The sequence below is a fragment of the Cucurbita maxima genome, unplaced genomic scaffold, assembly GCF_002738345.1.
Source record: "Cucurbita maxima cultivar Rimu unplaced genomic scaffold, Cmax_1.0 Cma_Scf00010, whole genome shotgun sequence".
Lineage (NCBI taxonomy): Eukaryota > Viridiplantae > Streptophyta > Magnoliopsida > Cucurbitales > Cucurbitaceae > Cucurbita > Cucurbita maxima.
The window spans coordinates 1,400,199-1,416,584 of record NW_019272026.1 but is presented as its reverse complement, the minus strand read 5'-3'; the positions used below and the strand labels follow the sequence as shown (position 1 = coordinate 1,416,584).

At 35.9% G+C, this 16,386-nt stretch overlaps 2 protein-coding genes across 3 annotated transcripts; one reads left to right on the top strand and one right to left on the bottom strand.

Moving 5' to 3' along the window:
- The first annotated feature begins 2,318 nt into the window (after positions 1 to 2,318).
- LOC111485495 (zinc finger CCCH domain-containing protein 14-like) lies at positions 2,319 to 5,769 on the top strand. The gene is made up of 3 exons (XM_023132410.1): positions 2,319 to 2,538; positions 3,681 to 3,741; positions 4,738 to 5,769. The coding sequence occupies exons 1-3, from the start codon at positions 2,457 to 2,459 to the stop codon at positions 5,501 to 5,503; spliced, it is 909 nt and encodes a 302-aa protein (XP_022988178.1). The 5' UTR covers positions 2,319 to 2,456; the 3' UTR covers positions 5,504 to 5,769.
- A 616-nt stretch (positions 5,770 to 6,385) lies between these two features.
- Positions 6,386 to 14,442, bottom strand: LOC111485379 (putative E3 ubiquitin-protein ligase LIN-1). 2 transcript variants are annotated; one of them, XM_023132244.1, is made up of 10 exons: positions 14,036 to 14,442; positions 13,881 to 13,919; positions 11,546 to 13,232; positions 10,925 to 11,110; positions 10,717 to 10,744; positions 9,980 to 10,628; positions 9,304 to 9,448; positions 8,772 to 9,008; positions 7,550 to 7,859; positions 6,386 to 6,843 (listed from the first exon to the last, which is right to left on the bottom strand). In XM_023132244.1, exons 3-10 carry the CDS (start codon positions 13,205 to 13,207, stop codon positions 6,722 to 6,724), a joined length of 3,339 nt encoding a protein of 1,112 aa, XP_022988012.1. In that variant the 5' UTR covers positions 13,208 to 13,232; positions 13,881 to 13,919; positions 14,036 to 14,442; the 3' UTR covers positions 6,386 to 6,721. The 2 variants fall into 2 exon arrangements, with proteins under 2 accessions (XP_022988012.1, XP_022988013.1); XM_023132245.1 differs by having other exon boundaries at positions 11,546 to 13,227.
- Between the last annotated feature and the right edge of the window lie 1,944 nt (positions 14,443 to 16,386).

Sequence of the window (16,386 nt, the reverse complement as noted above, 5' to 3'; positions counted from 1 at the left end):
TAATTCAATCTCTTTGAAGTCTGAACCAACCTTTTTTTTACATACATCTTATTAGATTTGTTAGATGAACCCAACTCTTCTGGCATGATATTGTCCACGTCCACTTTGAGTATAAGCTCTTGTGGCTTTGCTTTGGGCTTCTTCAAAAGGTCTCATACCAATGAAGATAGTATTCTTTGATTATAAACCTATGATCATTCTCTAAATTTGCCGACATAGGACTTTCATCCAACAAGATTGACTGTTGATTTGAAAAACCATATAGAAAATTGTCATATCCTTGGAGTAGAAAAAGAACTCTTGCTGGATTAGGGCTAAGTGAAATATAAGTTAGAAGGAAATTATGGAAGCAAGAACAAGAAGAGATAAGCAAGGACTTGGCTCAAAGCTTGAAGAATAAGCAATTTCTTCCTTTTTCATTTCAACAATCAGCTAGGGTGTCTGGTGTTGTTGGTTAGCGTTTAAGATCAAAGTTGTTCAAATATCGGGCTATCGACTCCCACTCCCACGGCATTCAATCCGTCGTGAACATAGATAACAGAACCAGTTATAGCAGAAGCTAAAAAAGGAGGAGATGCCAAGAAGGTAGCTACATTCTTCACCTCCTCTGTAATGACACAGACCCATCGCTATCAGATATTGTCCTATTTGAGGTTTCCCTTTTGGGCTTTCTCTCACGGCTTTAAAATGCGTCTCCTAGTGAAAGGTTTTCCAACACTGAACAAATTTTTTCTTTGCCCATGGGAGAAGAAAGTCATTACACGGCCTAAAACGGTCATTTTCTCCCCCACTTTGTATGGAAAATTGGTTATGAATATAATATTATCAACAAAATTTCCAAACTTACACGTAAATTTTTTCCGACTGATTCATTGATAGTTGTCTTGGTAAAGCTCAGTAGATAAGACATTAATAATTATGTCTTAAAAGATGATGGTTTAATTTCACACTTACGTAATAGTTGAATTAGAAAATCGTTTCATTGATGATAGAGCCAATTAGAATTAATAAACTAAAATATACAAACAAAATTGAGCTCGATTACAAATTAAAATTCAAAATAATATCCAACCGTGAAGGGTTTAAATCGATTCATTTATAAAATTATAGGGTTTAAATTAGTATAATTAATAGATTAAAGTTTTAATCGATATAATTTTAAAGTTTAGAAGAATAAATTGATTTTTTTTTTATTGACTTTTGAAATGTTCATCAGTATGTTCTACACTAGACTCCGCTTGAATTTGTCGTTGAAATAATCGTTAATGTCTTATGCACTAAACAATACTCGAATTTGAATTATAGACTTTTAAAATGATAGTATCTTATGCACTAACCCATGTTCGAATTTGTATTTAAAAATTGAAATCACTGTCAGAGATATCTATCTACATTTACGTGCTCCAGAGACATGATTCCTGTCCCACTTCTAGCCTTATAATATATTTTCAATATATATTAATTAATATTTGAGTTTTTAATTATAACATTTAGTTGTAAAATTAAAAATTAAATGGATAGAAAAGATGTCGGTAGAATTATACTCATATTTGCTTATGAAATATATTAATTTATTAAAAAAAATTTAACCATTTTTTTAATAAAAATTATATTGAAAAAATGAATACTTTTTTTAAAAAAGGAATAATGAACGGAAAAAACTATATGCAAATAATGATGTTCGTAAATTTTCGAAGAATCAAGGAATAAGGATCCCATATCGATCGAATGAAGATGGATGGGTTTAGATAGGTTCGTTCCAACTCTTTGGGACCATGAAAGAAGCTGGCAACAGACGCTTTGATATGTGTTACACGGACGCCCTTACTTGAATCGGCTCACTCGTTCCTTCGCTTGCGTCAATGTTGACGTGAATACGCTTGCTGGTTGTGAGATGTTCCCTACTATACTACTATTGAAGACCTTGACTTTTGTCGAGAAAGTCAATCGCTCTTTTTAGTGGGGAGGAATAGTCCGGGAAGGGTTTGCAGGGATAAATAATGAAATAGGTGGTGGAGTTGGGTACGAGAAAGGCTTCCCGTCCCCACTCCACTTCGTAGACAACTCTAATCACGGTTAATATCTAATAACTAAGGTGTGGTTGGATTAAAATTATTCGATTTTAAATGGATAATTAATATCTTAAATAATTAAGTTTTAAAATTTGTAGTTGAAAAATAATAAATATGCTGAAATTTAAATTAATCTAAAATAATATATTATATTAAAGACAAACATCAGAACTCCCGTGCACAGCACGTGACTCACATCCATACCTTTTTCCTGTCCACCTCAGCTTGCTCTCTCCACCTCACTCTTTCATCTTATCATATCTTGACCTAATTTTCAAATCCGCCCCTATTAGGGTTTTCACATTCACATCTCCCGCTTCTTCATTCCCAATTGATTTCCCCTTCTTCGCTTCCAATACTGGGTACTCTTCACTTTTCTCTCCCATGGACATCGACGCCGTTCGCAAGAGGGAAAGAACTGAAACCGCCTTGAATGGAAACGGCAGCTTTAAGAAGTTCAAACCAGGTTCGTTAAGCTTCATAAATGCACGTTTTCGACTTTTTTTTTTTTTTCTTTTTTTCTTGGCATTTTCAACGTCTTTACTGTTATCTCATTTACCTTGTTCTTGGGTTGTGTTTCCCTTGCTTGGTGTCAATGTTGCTCGTATGTGAAATCCCACTACTGTTTTTTTTTTTCTTTTTGGTTCTGTTGAAAAGGAAATGCATTTCGTTTGATATCTGTATGGATGTTCGTTACTCATTTGTACATGTTGGTCTATTGTGTGAATTGATAGTTTCGATGTTTTATAGCATATTTGTGTTTTTAGATTTTTTTCTTCGGTAATGCTGTTTTTGGTTCTGTTGAAACTCGAAAGTTCATTGTAGAACAATCTCATTGCCTCTGATGCTCCAACCATGTAGCTTTCTCTCTGTTTGAGTATATGGATGTAGTTATAGCGTTTTTGTCTTCTTTGAGTGTATGGTTTGGAGTATCCTCGTTTGGTTTTTGGGTAGTAACTGGAAGTTGCTTTCGGTATTTGGTTAAAGATTGTAATGTTTTCTTCTGAGATCTGGTTAAGGTCTTGGATGTTAGTTCACGAGACTACTGTTTATGGGATTTCAATTTCACATCTTTTTCTTGGAGATGTAATTTTTTTTTTCAATCACTGCAATTTCTTGTTGATTTGGACTTTAGATTATAATGAGAAAGCTTTGTACATTTTTTTATACAGTACTCCTTTCTTCAATCTGTATTTTTATAACTGTTGCAGTAGAATGTATAACTTAGTATTCTATTCTGTAGTGTAATTGGTTCAAATTGGTATGTTATCTCGATCGTAGTGGACTTTGCAGTCTTTATATCAGTAAATAAAACAATGAAACCTTTGGTGGTATATATTGTTCTTCCTTTCTCCAGCCTGGTGTGGTTATTAATTTTAAATGAAAGGATATGGTTTAATATTTTTCGGTTATATTTTGTTTGAGAACTTAATCTTTGGAATGTGATTTTCTGTCTTCTTCGTCCTGCTGGCCCTTTTCGCAGTCGTAAATAGTAGTGCACTGTCTTAGTGATGGAAGATGGTATAAACAATATTAGATATTTTAAGCTGGGAGATCATAATACACTGAAATTTTAACTAAGGAAAGTTAATTAATGTTCTCCGACAGAAATGGACTCCTTATCTACTGGTTTAGGAAGCAAATCGAGGCCTTGCACAAAGTTTTTCAGGTGCTAATCTTAACTTATCTAAAATGAATCAATACAATGCAGTGTTAATATTTTTTAATTTCCAGAAAGATTTACTTAATTTGCAAGCAAAATTATTGTGATTTGGACTAATGAATTGGTTAGTTAAAGTTGTTTCAGGTTATGCATTGATGTAATCATAACAACAATCACTGAACTGAAATAGTTGAATCACAAGAGTTCAGTGGGTATAACATTTTGCTGGAATTTGTCTAAATTGAAAGCAATACATTTGATGCCAAATTTGTTATCCTTAAAGTGGATAAAATAATTCTTACTTGTACCGTTTCAAGTAAGCAGTGTGATGCAGAATTGATTGGCATCTTAAGTTATGGTAACTGGTTTTGATCAAAAGAATAAATAAGTTATGGTAATGGTTATTCTATTTGTTTCAATGCTATCACAGTGCGATACATCTATTTTTAGGTGCAAATTGGATCTTTCTGTGTCTTCTACATTCTTTTCTGTTGGCGTATCAGTTCTTCTTATGCCTTTTACCAATTGATGTTTTGTGAATATCGTGAAGCCTCAACTTCTTTTATTTATATGTATATCTGTACTTGTTCTTCTCATTTTCTGTCTAACTTATTTCTTATGTAAGTATTTTGTTGAATGATGTTCAGGTCCGTTAAGATTTCAGTTGATTTCTGTGTTCTTGCTTTGGGCCTTACAATTTTATGATACTGCAGTAAACTTGTCTCTGTTGCTAAATAGAAGAGGTTTCCTGAAAATCAGATATCGTTGTTCGTTTTTGAATTAAGTTACTGAAATATCATCGAGTAGAACTTGTGGACCCGGAAAGTACTTTTGCTGCTCAATTCTACCCCTTATCTAAAATATGATTATTTGGTTGTTTATGGTCAAGGATTTTCATTTGTTTTTTCTTGGTTTTGATAAGTCTTGTATGGCTTTGTACAGTAGTCTGGATTGTGATGTGATATTTAACTTTACACCTTTTCTGAAATAAAACAAATGCAGCACTTCTGGTTGCCCTTTTGGTGAGGGGTGTCATTTTGCGCATTATGTTCCTGGTGGATTCAAAGCAATTTCTCAGATGATTACTCCTGCTCTCCCCCCTGGGAATAGGAATCCAGTACCCCCTCAATCCTTTCAAGATGGTGTTTCTCCTCCAGCTGTCAAGACACGTTTGTGCAATAAATTCAACTCAGCCGAAGGCTGCAGGTTCGGTGACAAATGTCATTTTGCTCATGGTGAGTGGGAACTTGGAAGGCCAAATCCACCACAAGATCACGGTGGAATGGGACAAATGCAACAACCTAGAATGGGTGGTGGATGGAATGTTCCTCCACCACCACCTAACCATGGACCTGCTGCTAGCTTCGGGGCCTCTGCAACTGCGAAGATTAGTGTCGATGCATCACTTGCAGGCCCCATTATTGGGAAAAATGGTGTCAACTCAAAGAATATCTGTCGAATGACAGGGGCAAGGCTTTCTATAAAAGAACACGAGTCAGACCCTAGCCTGAAGAACATTGAACTTGAGGGTACTTTTGATCAGATCAATCTAGCTAGTTCAATGGTGCGCGAGTTGATTGCGAATGTTGGCGCTGCCTCTGCCAATAATGCCATGAAGCAGCATCATTCGGCCACACAGCAATCTTCTGGCTCCGCAAACAACTTTAAGACGAAGCTTTGTGCCAATTTTGCGAAAGGTACTTGTACGTTTAGAGAAAGATGTCATTTTGCCCATGGTGAAAGTGAATTGCGCAAACCAGGTATGTGAATGACCACTTAGCCAGCAGTCTTTGTAGCAGCAGCGGATCTCTTCTTCAAAAAATGTTCTTTTGTTCTGCTTTTCTGTGTTTGAATTATTTGTTAATTTTGTAATACGATATCCGATTACTTTGTAAGACGAGCATTTTTCAACCAAGAAATCGGGAGGAGATTTTGAAAGCTCTGAACTTTAATGGAATCAGCTCGTGCTGCTCTTTGCAACTTCCTTTTTCTACACTCGTTTACAATGGGAATATTGTGTGCATCTTTGTTCCAGTTGTTATTTTGAATGTTTTTGTTCCTTCCAATGTCATCTGAGTGAAGTTTTTAGCAAATTTATTTTCACTGCTTGACATCGCCTTGAATGCAAACAGTTTCTACAACAATCTGCAATGCAATACAATGGAGTTTCCCTTTAACCTTCAGTAATTATTTGAAAGTTGCAGAGGATGAATATTCTACCATGTTCTTCTTTTAATTGATATCTTATTTATCGAGTTAGGTTAGAATTGACAAACTTAAAATTATATTTATTTTACCTTATTTTTCATGATGTTAAAAGTATTTAATGATGGTCGAGAAGTCTTGATGAATGCTTCGGGCATCCTCGAGTGCTTTTGAATATGAAAGTGGTATCTTTATGTGAAAGAAAAACATGTATTTTTATTGACTTGTTAAATTGTATTAGATTCTTTTGGTTCAATTTTCACTTAGAACTCTAAAGTGTTATATTAATCAAACCTCATTTTCCTCCTTATTCATAACTATTTCAAAATTTAGAACGGAGGTAAATATAAAAGACATAGCACAACTATATTGATATATTGAGTAAACCTTTCATTACAATTTATCTATTCAAATGTCTTAAAAATCGATAATTCGATCTATACCGTCACTTATAATCAAATCTACAATAGTTGGACGGAGATTAAAATGGAACGTCCTATTTAAATATACATTCTATCATTACATACACTAAATCATTCCCAAACGAAAGCAATTTCAAATTGTTCCACACAAACAAAACAAAACCTGTTTGTACAGATTTGAAGAGATACTATTAATTTCCTAGTAATACTCGCTCACAAGGGACTTCAGACTATCACTTTTTCCCTTACTCATAATTGACCTTAGAAGATGTGCAGTGTTTCATAGAAGTGGTATCTATAATGATGTTCAAAAAGAAAGGTTAATACTCAGAACTCTTCTCTATCTTCTTTTCCTCCATTCAAATATCTCCTCTTCTAGTAACAATACCATAAAGTTGCTTAGCAGTCTGTGAGATTTCACCAATGCTTCTAAGAGGATCTTCAATCTCTTTGCGCATAGCTATCACGAGTAACCTGCATTCTGCATCACACAAGGCCATTATTATAGTTTGGCAATTCGCCTAATTGTATTTGCTGCACCATGAGTAAAAGAGTTCAGATACACAATAGTAAACTCATGGTTCCCTCTCTCTCTCTCTCTCTCTCTATCCCCAGCCAGCTTCAATCCCCAATTCTCTGATCAACTAGTTCTTTAACTTCCCAGAATTATTTTGATGTCCCTCAAAATGAAAGTTGCAACTTTTAAGATTGAAGATGTTTTATGAGTTCGCTCAAACTTGTGGATTGAGCGTATCAGCAGAACCATTGAAGATTGAGATAATGAGTTTGATCGATGGGATGACTTGTTGGAATTTTAGTAAATTGATCATGACCATCCTCGTTTGAGTGTACCTAAAGCACCTAAGGTACACAACTACATGAAACTCTAATCCATATGTAGTGTGTTTATAAGTCCATATGCTTTTCCACGACTAGTTGGTTTACATGAGTGCCCAGGCATTCAGTAATATCTACGAGGATTAAAAGGTCGTTACTAAAAGGACCAAACTATACAAAATGTCCCAAAGAAATCCAGGGATCTGTATTACAGTTATCAAACTACAAGAATACAGAATTTATAAACAGAATTCTACCTCGTGAACACAATGTCATGTGTACAGAGCATATATTGAATAACTAGAATGGCAACAACAATAGGAGAAAGAATGAATGAATGAATGACAGACCTGCAATTTTGCTGAGATTGAGCAGACAAGTTGAAGCAAGAATCTTGTGTTCAACTATCATACTGTTTTGTACGTTATCTTTAAGCAGACAGATGAGATTTGTTAAGGCTGAGGGATGAAACTTAGGTGCAGAAAGAAGAGGAAGGGAAGAACTCAACCATGTCAAAGTGGAAAGTCCCACACCCACTAAATCAAGGCTTCCAGCAGTCAGACATTTGGAAATGACCACAAAAAATGATTGCTTCACACTTTTCATCAAGGATAAACTTAAGTTCCTCCGCCATTCTTCAATTTCCTGCTTTTCGTTATCCTACAGTTTGCAATCAAACACCAGATAAATAAATAGTATATATTTTAAGGCCAAATGCTTAATTCTTGGATATAACGTTTCATAAATTAGACCATGCACAGATTGAAATATGAGCATTTAATCGGTTGTTCAAAGTTCTGAACGAAACTGACTACAATGGCAAAATTTCATAAAGCTGACGCTACAATGCTGAAATTTAAGGCAAAACACCACCTTCCGCAAGTGCAGGTTATCATCTTATTTCTTCTTTTTTGACGAAAAACAGAGCATTAAATCAGTATAGAGAAATAAACTGCAAATGACCAACGGAGTTATACAGAAGATTTCAAATAGGCCTGTAAACAAAGAATAATTGAAAGAGGTTTCAGATTTTACACACCAAGAAGGGGCAATAACATCCTATATCTTATACTGGAAACAGACCCAGTATGACATTAATCGGAGGTCTGAGAATAATCATATACCATGGTAGAAAAAGTTATGGGAGAATTACACTTTTGATCCGAAGGGAGATTTATGGTTCTAACCCTTTTTTATAATTCTAGGGATGAGATGAAGAAGGGGAGAGAGAGAGGAAGAAGAGGAAAAATAAAAGAAAAAAGAGCAACGACTATGAGAGGATGGAGAAAGAGAGGGAAGAGGAAGAAAGATGAAAAAGAAACAAATGAATATATATTAAAAGTTTTTTTTTTTTTTTTTTTTTTTATAAAAAGGAGAAATATGAGGGAAAAGGGAGAAAGGGGAGAGAAAAAACCAATTAGAATTGCTATTAATTTTCGCCAGACATAGATACTGTCTTTTTCTTTTCCCGTTATTTTGTTCATTACTTGGATCTGTATTTATGTTCATGAATAATCTTGTCTTTTTCTTTCCTTTTTTTTCGGAAGAGAAGATATTAGTTGTTAAACTTACCGATGAAATATTGCTGTCAGTTTCTGGATGCTCTTCTTTATAGTCAGGGTTGATGAATCCTGCTTTGTTTAGCTTTGAACTCCCAAACTTCTCAGGCAAAGAAAAGTGCCCCCCCAAAGTTAAAATTGCTCTGCAACAGCTTTCTCGGATCTTCTCATTAGTTAAGCTGTCATCAAGGGCTTTGATAATGGCATCAACAGCTTCTTCCATATACATGTTGTGCTGCAGAGATTCTACCTAAGAAACCATTGTATCTCATTGATCATGCCTCATGATTTTATTGTATGGGTGAGTCCATACATATACATGATTTAATGCGCACGAGGGTGGGGGAAGGGGTTTAGATAGAACACTGAAATGGACAGGAATATCACCAACTTGCTGGAGCTAATGAGTCTTTTCAAATGTCATGAAGCATATTTAAGAAAAAGTATAACAGAAGTTAAGCAAGTTAAATGCAAGATATACTTCCAGATAAACTTCAACGAAAAGCATCAGTAAGTGCCGTTTAATCGAAATTTAAGAAACTTACCACTAGATTAAAGTGCATCAGAAGTACAGCAACAAGTGGTCTTTGCTCAGGTGGAGAACTACGGAGGTATACAAGGACAGCATGCAATGTATCCTCTGAATCTTCATTCAGCAAGCTACTTAAAAATAAAGTAACATCTTTTCTCCTGCAGCAATGAAAAGGATAACATTAATCGCAAGACCTTCCAAAATAAAGTAACATCTTCATGAAGCTCTTCTGACTAATTTACTATTCCCCTTAACATCAAGAACACAGCACCTAACTAAACTAAACGATCCTCACACCAACTTATGTTTTATTCTTCCTCACTTGCCCTTCTCTTCTTATGAATAAGTGCATATAGCCTGAGTTATCAATACCACACCCCAAAGAAGCCATCATGTCCTCAAGGGGGAAGTTGGGGAACTAACTTTGAGAATTTAAAGAAAGTTCCCTGTAGCAGCCTCCTTAACCATATATTATCCTGGAACTGTGCCTGCAAGCTGCTTATCATGAGGCTTGGTCCTGCCCCGTGATATTAGTAAATACACTTTGGGATGAACTTTCAGGTCTTCCTCTAGCTTTACTAAAGATTTACTAATTTCTAGTCAACATCCCCAGTGAATGTATTAAGATGTAAAACAAATAACTATAAAGCATAGCCAGGTTCAATTACAAAAGGTCAGTATCAAAATACCTCTTGAGGAAAAATAATTTGGTCAGAAGCTGCATGACACTTTCTAATGACTTAACGTGCTTGCTATGAAGTAGATTGACAAGAGAACTTTTACTAATTTCGTTAGCTATCTGATATCTGCATTGTCCATCTGCTTCAATGCAGCGAGATAAGAGTGCCAAACTAGATGTCTTCTCTTCCAGATTTCCCGATTCAAACAGTTGAATAAGAAACCCCAAGTATCCATGACCAATAAGATATTTGGCATTCTCCGTTGCTTCCACGTTGCCACAAGCAGTTAAAAACTGCTCTAACATAAAAATAGTCATTTCACTCTTGTCTTTAGTCATAGATTTTCCAGAGATATTCAATCTCTGAGAAAGAAAGGCCAGGAGATTTGCACGACGATAAGAATTCCAATTCTTAATGACACGTTTCAAAACAAAATTCGTAGGAGGCACGATTAGAGTTTCCAATTTCTTTCCTGTTACAGGACAAGTTCTGTATCCTTGATCGAGCCATGCCTCGATAGCCGTCTTCTCAAAACTTTGACCAGTCTCCAGGGTCACAGGATCTTCATATAACTGCCCAGTTAGAGGGCAGATGAAGTCTTTAGGAATGCTCAAGAAAAAGGATCTTTCATCAGAGGACTTATAACTATCAGACGGCTCTGTTACAGGAAAAAAAACAAAGTACATTACTGTAGCATGCATAAAACAAGGGTAGGGTATAAACATACCTCAAACTTCTTAACTTACCTCTTACAGAGGGCTTAACCTTGATAGGCTGCAGAACGTGAATAATATATGTGAAAAATACAAATAAAAATCCAATATAAACATAAACTTCGAAGCAAAAAAGATTATGGGGAATCTCAACATATTTACAAGAGAAGAGAATGATGCATCGCCGAAATTTGAAGGATCGAATGTTTTTGAAATGTTCAGAAGCATCGGAGTGTCTTACTTCAAAGCAGGGTTGTGCAAGCTTTTGCCGACTACAGTTGCTTTCTTTTGTATGTGGCTGGGCATGCATCACTTCAAAGTTGATGTCATTCTTTTTCAATGCCGTAGAATTGCAGAATTCATCACTATCCATTTCTGATAGAATATTGATATTATACATCTTCCATTCCTGGGCTTTACAATTTTCCTGCATAAAAACGTTGAGCATTTAATTATGGTCTAGCCGAGAATCACGAGCATAGGATATAAAAACCTTCTTTTTCCTAGAAAGTGAACAGAGTCCCATTACAAGAGAAAGAAATTAAGAGAGATTTTTGCTTAATCTTGAGGTTACAATTAACCATGATCCTTAAAGACACTGCCGTCAGAATAATTTGGACCCCACCAACTAAGAGTACTGCATATGAACTTCTATGTCAACGCATGTATACCTATGAAATTTATTTTTGGTAAGAACAAGCCTAATGATTGCACCTTCCATGGCGCACAGTTGAGTAGCTTAGATCTATAAAATTATCCTCTTGAAGACTTAACCAGGAACAATCACTAGTGTTGAGAAGGAACATTTCTAACAATACAAGACATTGATATGAAAGAAAAAAAGATTTGAGGAAACACTTACAAAAAGTGTTGTGTTCTCTGCCGTACTTCCCAAAGAATCCTCATCTGTATCTTGATCCAAGTCTTTAACCGTGTCAGAGTAGTATATCTGTGTATGTTTTGAAAAACTGGAACTATTAGAGCTTCTGACACAGTTGTCGAGATTCTCCGACTCCCATTCATTTTCAGTGTCCGGAGCTCCTGGAGCTCTTGAGGAGGCAAACATAGCATCATATAGTTTTTTACTGACCATCAGATTAGATGAGACAAAATCATTAGGAAGAGTCGCTGCAGTAGAATTATTAAGAGGACTTCCCTGATCAACTCCCTCAAAAGATACAGATGGGACCACAATGGAAGGTGCAGGAGCTTCAATTCCAGTCAGCCAGTCCTTGTAGTAAACTGCAAATTCGCAAGTACCAGAATCCAGGGTTTCGTTATACACTTTAAAAAGAAGTTTATGTTTGCTTGACTGGTTTGAAGTATCAACTAGTGAATCAACTTCGTGGTCATACCAAGATTTTATATGCGAAAGATGTGGAAGAAACAGATAATCCCATAGTTCTGGAAACAATATGATTCGTGCTTGATAAGGTATACCGAAAAATACTTGTAAAATATGTTTGGCTGAACTATTTTGTTTCTTTTGTTTCTTGAATATTAGACCGAGATAGAGATGGGCCAGAGCAGATAATTTTGAATTAGATATTTCAGATGTAAAGCCATCCTTTAGAGCGTTCGTATTCAGACCTGCTATCATACTTAGCTGCCATAATGCTCTCTTTAAATCCTTTTCAGTTGACAGTCCTTCAGCAGCTTTTTCTACTACGTCAATTGCTTGTTCGAGGCTGGTAACAACTTTGGAACTCTTACGTCCTTCAACTCCAATAAAATTCAGTAAACTGAAACTATTGTGCCGAAGTGTCGAGCGGAAATCCTTGTCTTTGAAAAAGTATTTAAGATATCCATTAATGATAGAAATCACGGCTTGGATAGCAGCTACATCTAAAGCAGGAATTTTAACCGAATCTACAAAACTGTCCTGTGCTTGACTGTGATTAACTTCAAAGCTTTTCCGATTGCTTGCACTGCCGTTGGATTTATGGTAAGGTCTCTCTGGAACCTTTGCAGAATTACTATGTTGAAAATTTGTACGCCCAAATCCTTTTATCTTCAAACTGTTTCTATGCCTTATCTCTGCATTTATGTCCTTCCCTGACCAACTCTCTTCATATTGCTTCTTTTCTTTAGCTTCACCTTTTACTCCATGTCGGATATGCTTTTCATTAGAATATAGGTCCTTGAAGTTCTCATTTTCTTCTTCAGAAATAATATTATCTCCTCTTTGTGGTTTATCCTTGGCTAAATTTATAAGCCATGGCATCTGTTCTATTACTTCGCCATGTCTTTTTCCATCAAGTATCTCCACATATTCGTTACTCAACTTTTTATCCATCTTGTCTCTGTTTGTAAAATTATCTCCACTAAAGCTATGACGGTGTAGAGAAGGCCTCATAAGGGATCTAACTTGACCACCCAAATCAGAAACCGAGTTTCTTGATTTTTGGCAATGATCGTTAGACGTGTTTGTGGCGTGTGATTTGAAGGGTCCTTTAGACTTCCTTAACGGTCTTCTTGCTCTAAAACCTTCTTCAGCAAGAAGGTCCTTCAGTGATGAAGCCATTGAGTCTTGAGTGATGTCCTCTGCACTAAATCATGTGGCAAGTTAAAAGAGGTCCTGGGAAACTCTCTTAAATGCTCGGTCTATATTTTTGTATGGAATCTCATGCAAGCTAATTCACTTTTAGCATTTATTGAAATTTCTTTAGGCATTGAATTATGATTCTCACATACACCCTTCGAAATATTGAAAATGTTTTCGTAGGGTATATGTGAGTTACAAATAATTCCTCTCTCTATGAAAAGAAAAGACAGGCAGAAAATAGAAATAGAATCTTTAACATTTATGATCTGTAAAACATAAAATCATTCATTTACAAAAGTTGATTGTGGAAATATCTCAAGCTCCTGGTACCTCAACTAAGGAAATATCTCAAGCGATAATTTCCATGTACTTACCAAATTTAGAACATCCTTTAAAACAACACTACTCACCCTCGAAATTAGTTCATCCTCTGTTGAAGGAAAACATTAAATTACTGTTTTAAAAAATAAACAGAGCAGAGGCAGAGCATGCACACATATATCCATAAATTTTCATGTCCCAAGTTAACCACTGCTTCTTGAATTTTCACAAGAACATGATTGACCCAGCAAGTATCCTCTCCAATATGCCACAAAAAATGCCAAGACTCAATAAAAAAAACGACACAACGAGACAAGACATGAAAACTTACCCCAGAAGGATGAAGTGTCAGCTGTTAATGAACCGATACCTGATCAAGCGAGAAAGAGAAAAATCAGAGCAGTTACAAAGTCAAAAATCCAGATCAAATTGCGAAAATCACATCGCCACCGTCTAAACAAAAACTGTACAAAAAGAATCACTCACCGCCTGCGTGTCTTAGAAAGGGTATTTCATCGAACACCTAGAGGGCATCAAAACCCCAATACGGAAATGACCCCTATCCAACACGATCCGCCTGTACGCTCTTGAAACTCCAAATGGGGGTCCAAATGTGGGGGAATCTCTGGGAAATGACGAGGATAGAATATTGGCCATTGTAGAGCATAAAAAGCCGCCATATAAACGACAGCAAGGTCCAAAGAGAAGAGAGAGAGAGAAGAAGAGGGATCAACACTGGGCAACAAGAGAAACAACGGAGTAGGAAGAGCGACAAAAGAAAGCAGACGAACGACAAAGATGTCTCAACGAAGAAGCTAAGAAGACCTCGTCAATGGACGCAGCTGAGCTGGGGGCTCTGCCTGTTGGGCTTCACTCTTCAACCGTTTCAACTGCCGCCCGCCCCGTCCTTATTCGTGGAATATTTTATATTTCTTTTTTGTTTTTACTAAAAAAATAAATAAATTTATTCTCATTTTAAAATGTTTATTCAAGTTGATAATAACTAAAGTCTCTCATAAAATAAAATAAATATATTTAATTCTAAGACCCGATATCATAGGATATATTTAGTTTTACTAAGCTAGAGTCGAGTTGGGTTGGGTTTGTTAGTTTGATAACTCGAGAAATTCGAATAGAATTCATAACTCAATCTTCTGTTTTCGAGTTGAATTGAGTTGTCAGACAGTTTTTTTTTATAAATTATTTAAAAAAAATAACTAAAATTTCACGGGTCGGGTAAGTCAACCTGCGGAACCGACCCAATTCTTTTAGTTTTCCGAAAACTCAACCCAACCCAAATCCAAAAAAAAAAAAATTTAAACCGAACCCAACTCAACTTTTACAATTTGTGTTGGATAATCCAAATGGACAGACTTCTCAAATCATATGAACACCCCTACCATAGACTTGGACGTTGGAGCCTAAGATGCTTTTATCCATAAATAATATAGTTTTTACTTCCATGAATCCCAACGCTCCGAGCCTAAGATGTGTGGAATATGTTAAAATCAAGCATCATTTTAAATTATTTTGCAATTTTTTTTTTAATCGAATGCATGAGATGCTGTCATTTAATATATAATTTTACACTTTGTTATTTTTGTAGATCGAAAACGTGCTACTATACATGTTAGTTCGCCCCCATTCGAATTACGTTAGGAGGTCTTTCGCTTTTGCCAGATCTAGAGAGATACTACGAGTCCTCCGTCCCAGATTCCAGCGGTACAGACGTAGATGATATCATCACGACCTCTCTTTTCGTACCGCTAGGGATGCTTAATGCCACTTCGCCAATTGGCGTTACCTGCGCTTTCGTCTCTCTCAGTGTGGTCAGCACTGGGTGTTTTACCTACCTGTGCTGGAGCCTCTCCTGGACTGATTGAACGAGGTAAAGCTATTTTACGGTCTCGTTGCTGCGCTCCTCTCCCTTCCGGATTCTCCCTTGAACTGTAAAGTCGAATTAATCAGGAGTTGAGGATTGAAAAGCTGCTAAGGAGAAAGAATAAAAGGAGTGTTTGAGTTCAAGCAAGCCAGTAAAGGAGAAAGGCCGTCGAAGGAGATTCGGTTAGCCGAAAGAAAGGCGAAGACATTAGAAAGAGTATAAAAAGAGTCAATCAACCACTAGCTATCGCATACCCACCCATACTATTATTCCTTTCTCATTTAGTATTTAAACTCAACCGAGACAAATTTACATGATTCGTACGTGATCATTTGGGAGTAAAATATATGCACGTATCCAAAAGATTGTTCATGGATTGGATAGGGTCAGGTTTAAATATTTTTTTTTTTACCTAACTCAATTAATCCGATAAAGTCTTTTGATTTTGTTGGTTTATGTTGTTTCGATCCATTATTCAAATTGATGACTATGATAGGGAAAAATGTAAATTATTTTTAATGGAGTGAACCAATCAAACTAAATAAAATTAGCATACTAGATCATAACGGTAAGTATATTCTGCCTCCGCAAATATTAGGAAAATTTTATTTCGATGAAATTTTTATACATTCGTATGAAATAGACGTTATCTTGAGCAAGGGCTTCCTGATCTTCGAAATCTACTTTCAATGCCATTATCTTTAAAGCAATACTTTTCCACTTTTTGGATTCATCTTTTATGTGTTCCTTAGGGTAATCCCGTACGTCACGAGAGAATCAATGAGTTCTTCCAATGAAGTTTTGTGAGATTTTTTGCGTCTTGAATCACTGTCAACGTTTGCCTCCCAACTTTTAGGTAGAGACCTAAGAAATAATTTGAAAGAATTTGAAAGAGCGTTTAGCTTCCAATGTGTAAGAAATAATTTGATGATCGATAAGAATGCAGTAGCGCGCA

Coding starts and splice junctions, on each gene's coding strand:
- LOC111485495 (XM_023132410.1), top strand. CDS start 2,457: ATGGACATCGACGCCGTTCGCAAGAGGGAAAGAACTGAAACCGCCTTG. Junction 2,539..3,680: donor CTTTAAGAAGTTCAAACCAG/GTTCGTTAAGCT, acceptor GTTCTCCGACAG/AAATGGACTCCTTATCTACT. Junction 3,742..4,737: donor CCTTGCACAAAGTTTTTCAG/GTGCTAATCTTA, acceptor AAACAAATGCAG/CACTTCTGGTTGCCCTTTTG.
- LOC111485379 (XM_023132244.1), bottom strand. CDS start 13,207: ATGGCTTCATCACTGAAGGACCTTCTTGCTGAAGAAGGTTTTAGAGCA. Junction 9,009..9,303: donor TGATGCACTTTAATCTAGTG/GTAAGTTTCTTA, acceptor ATGGTTTCTTAG/GTAGAATCTCTGCAGCACAA. Junction 6,844..7,549: donor CAATCTCAGCAAAATTGCAG/GTCTGTCATTCA, acceptor TGTGTGATGCAG/AATGCAGGTTACTCGTGATA.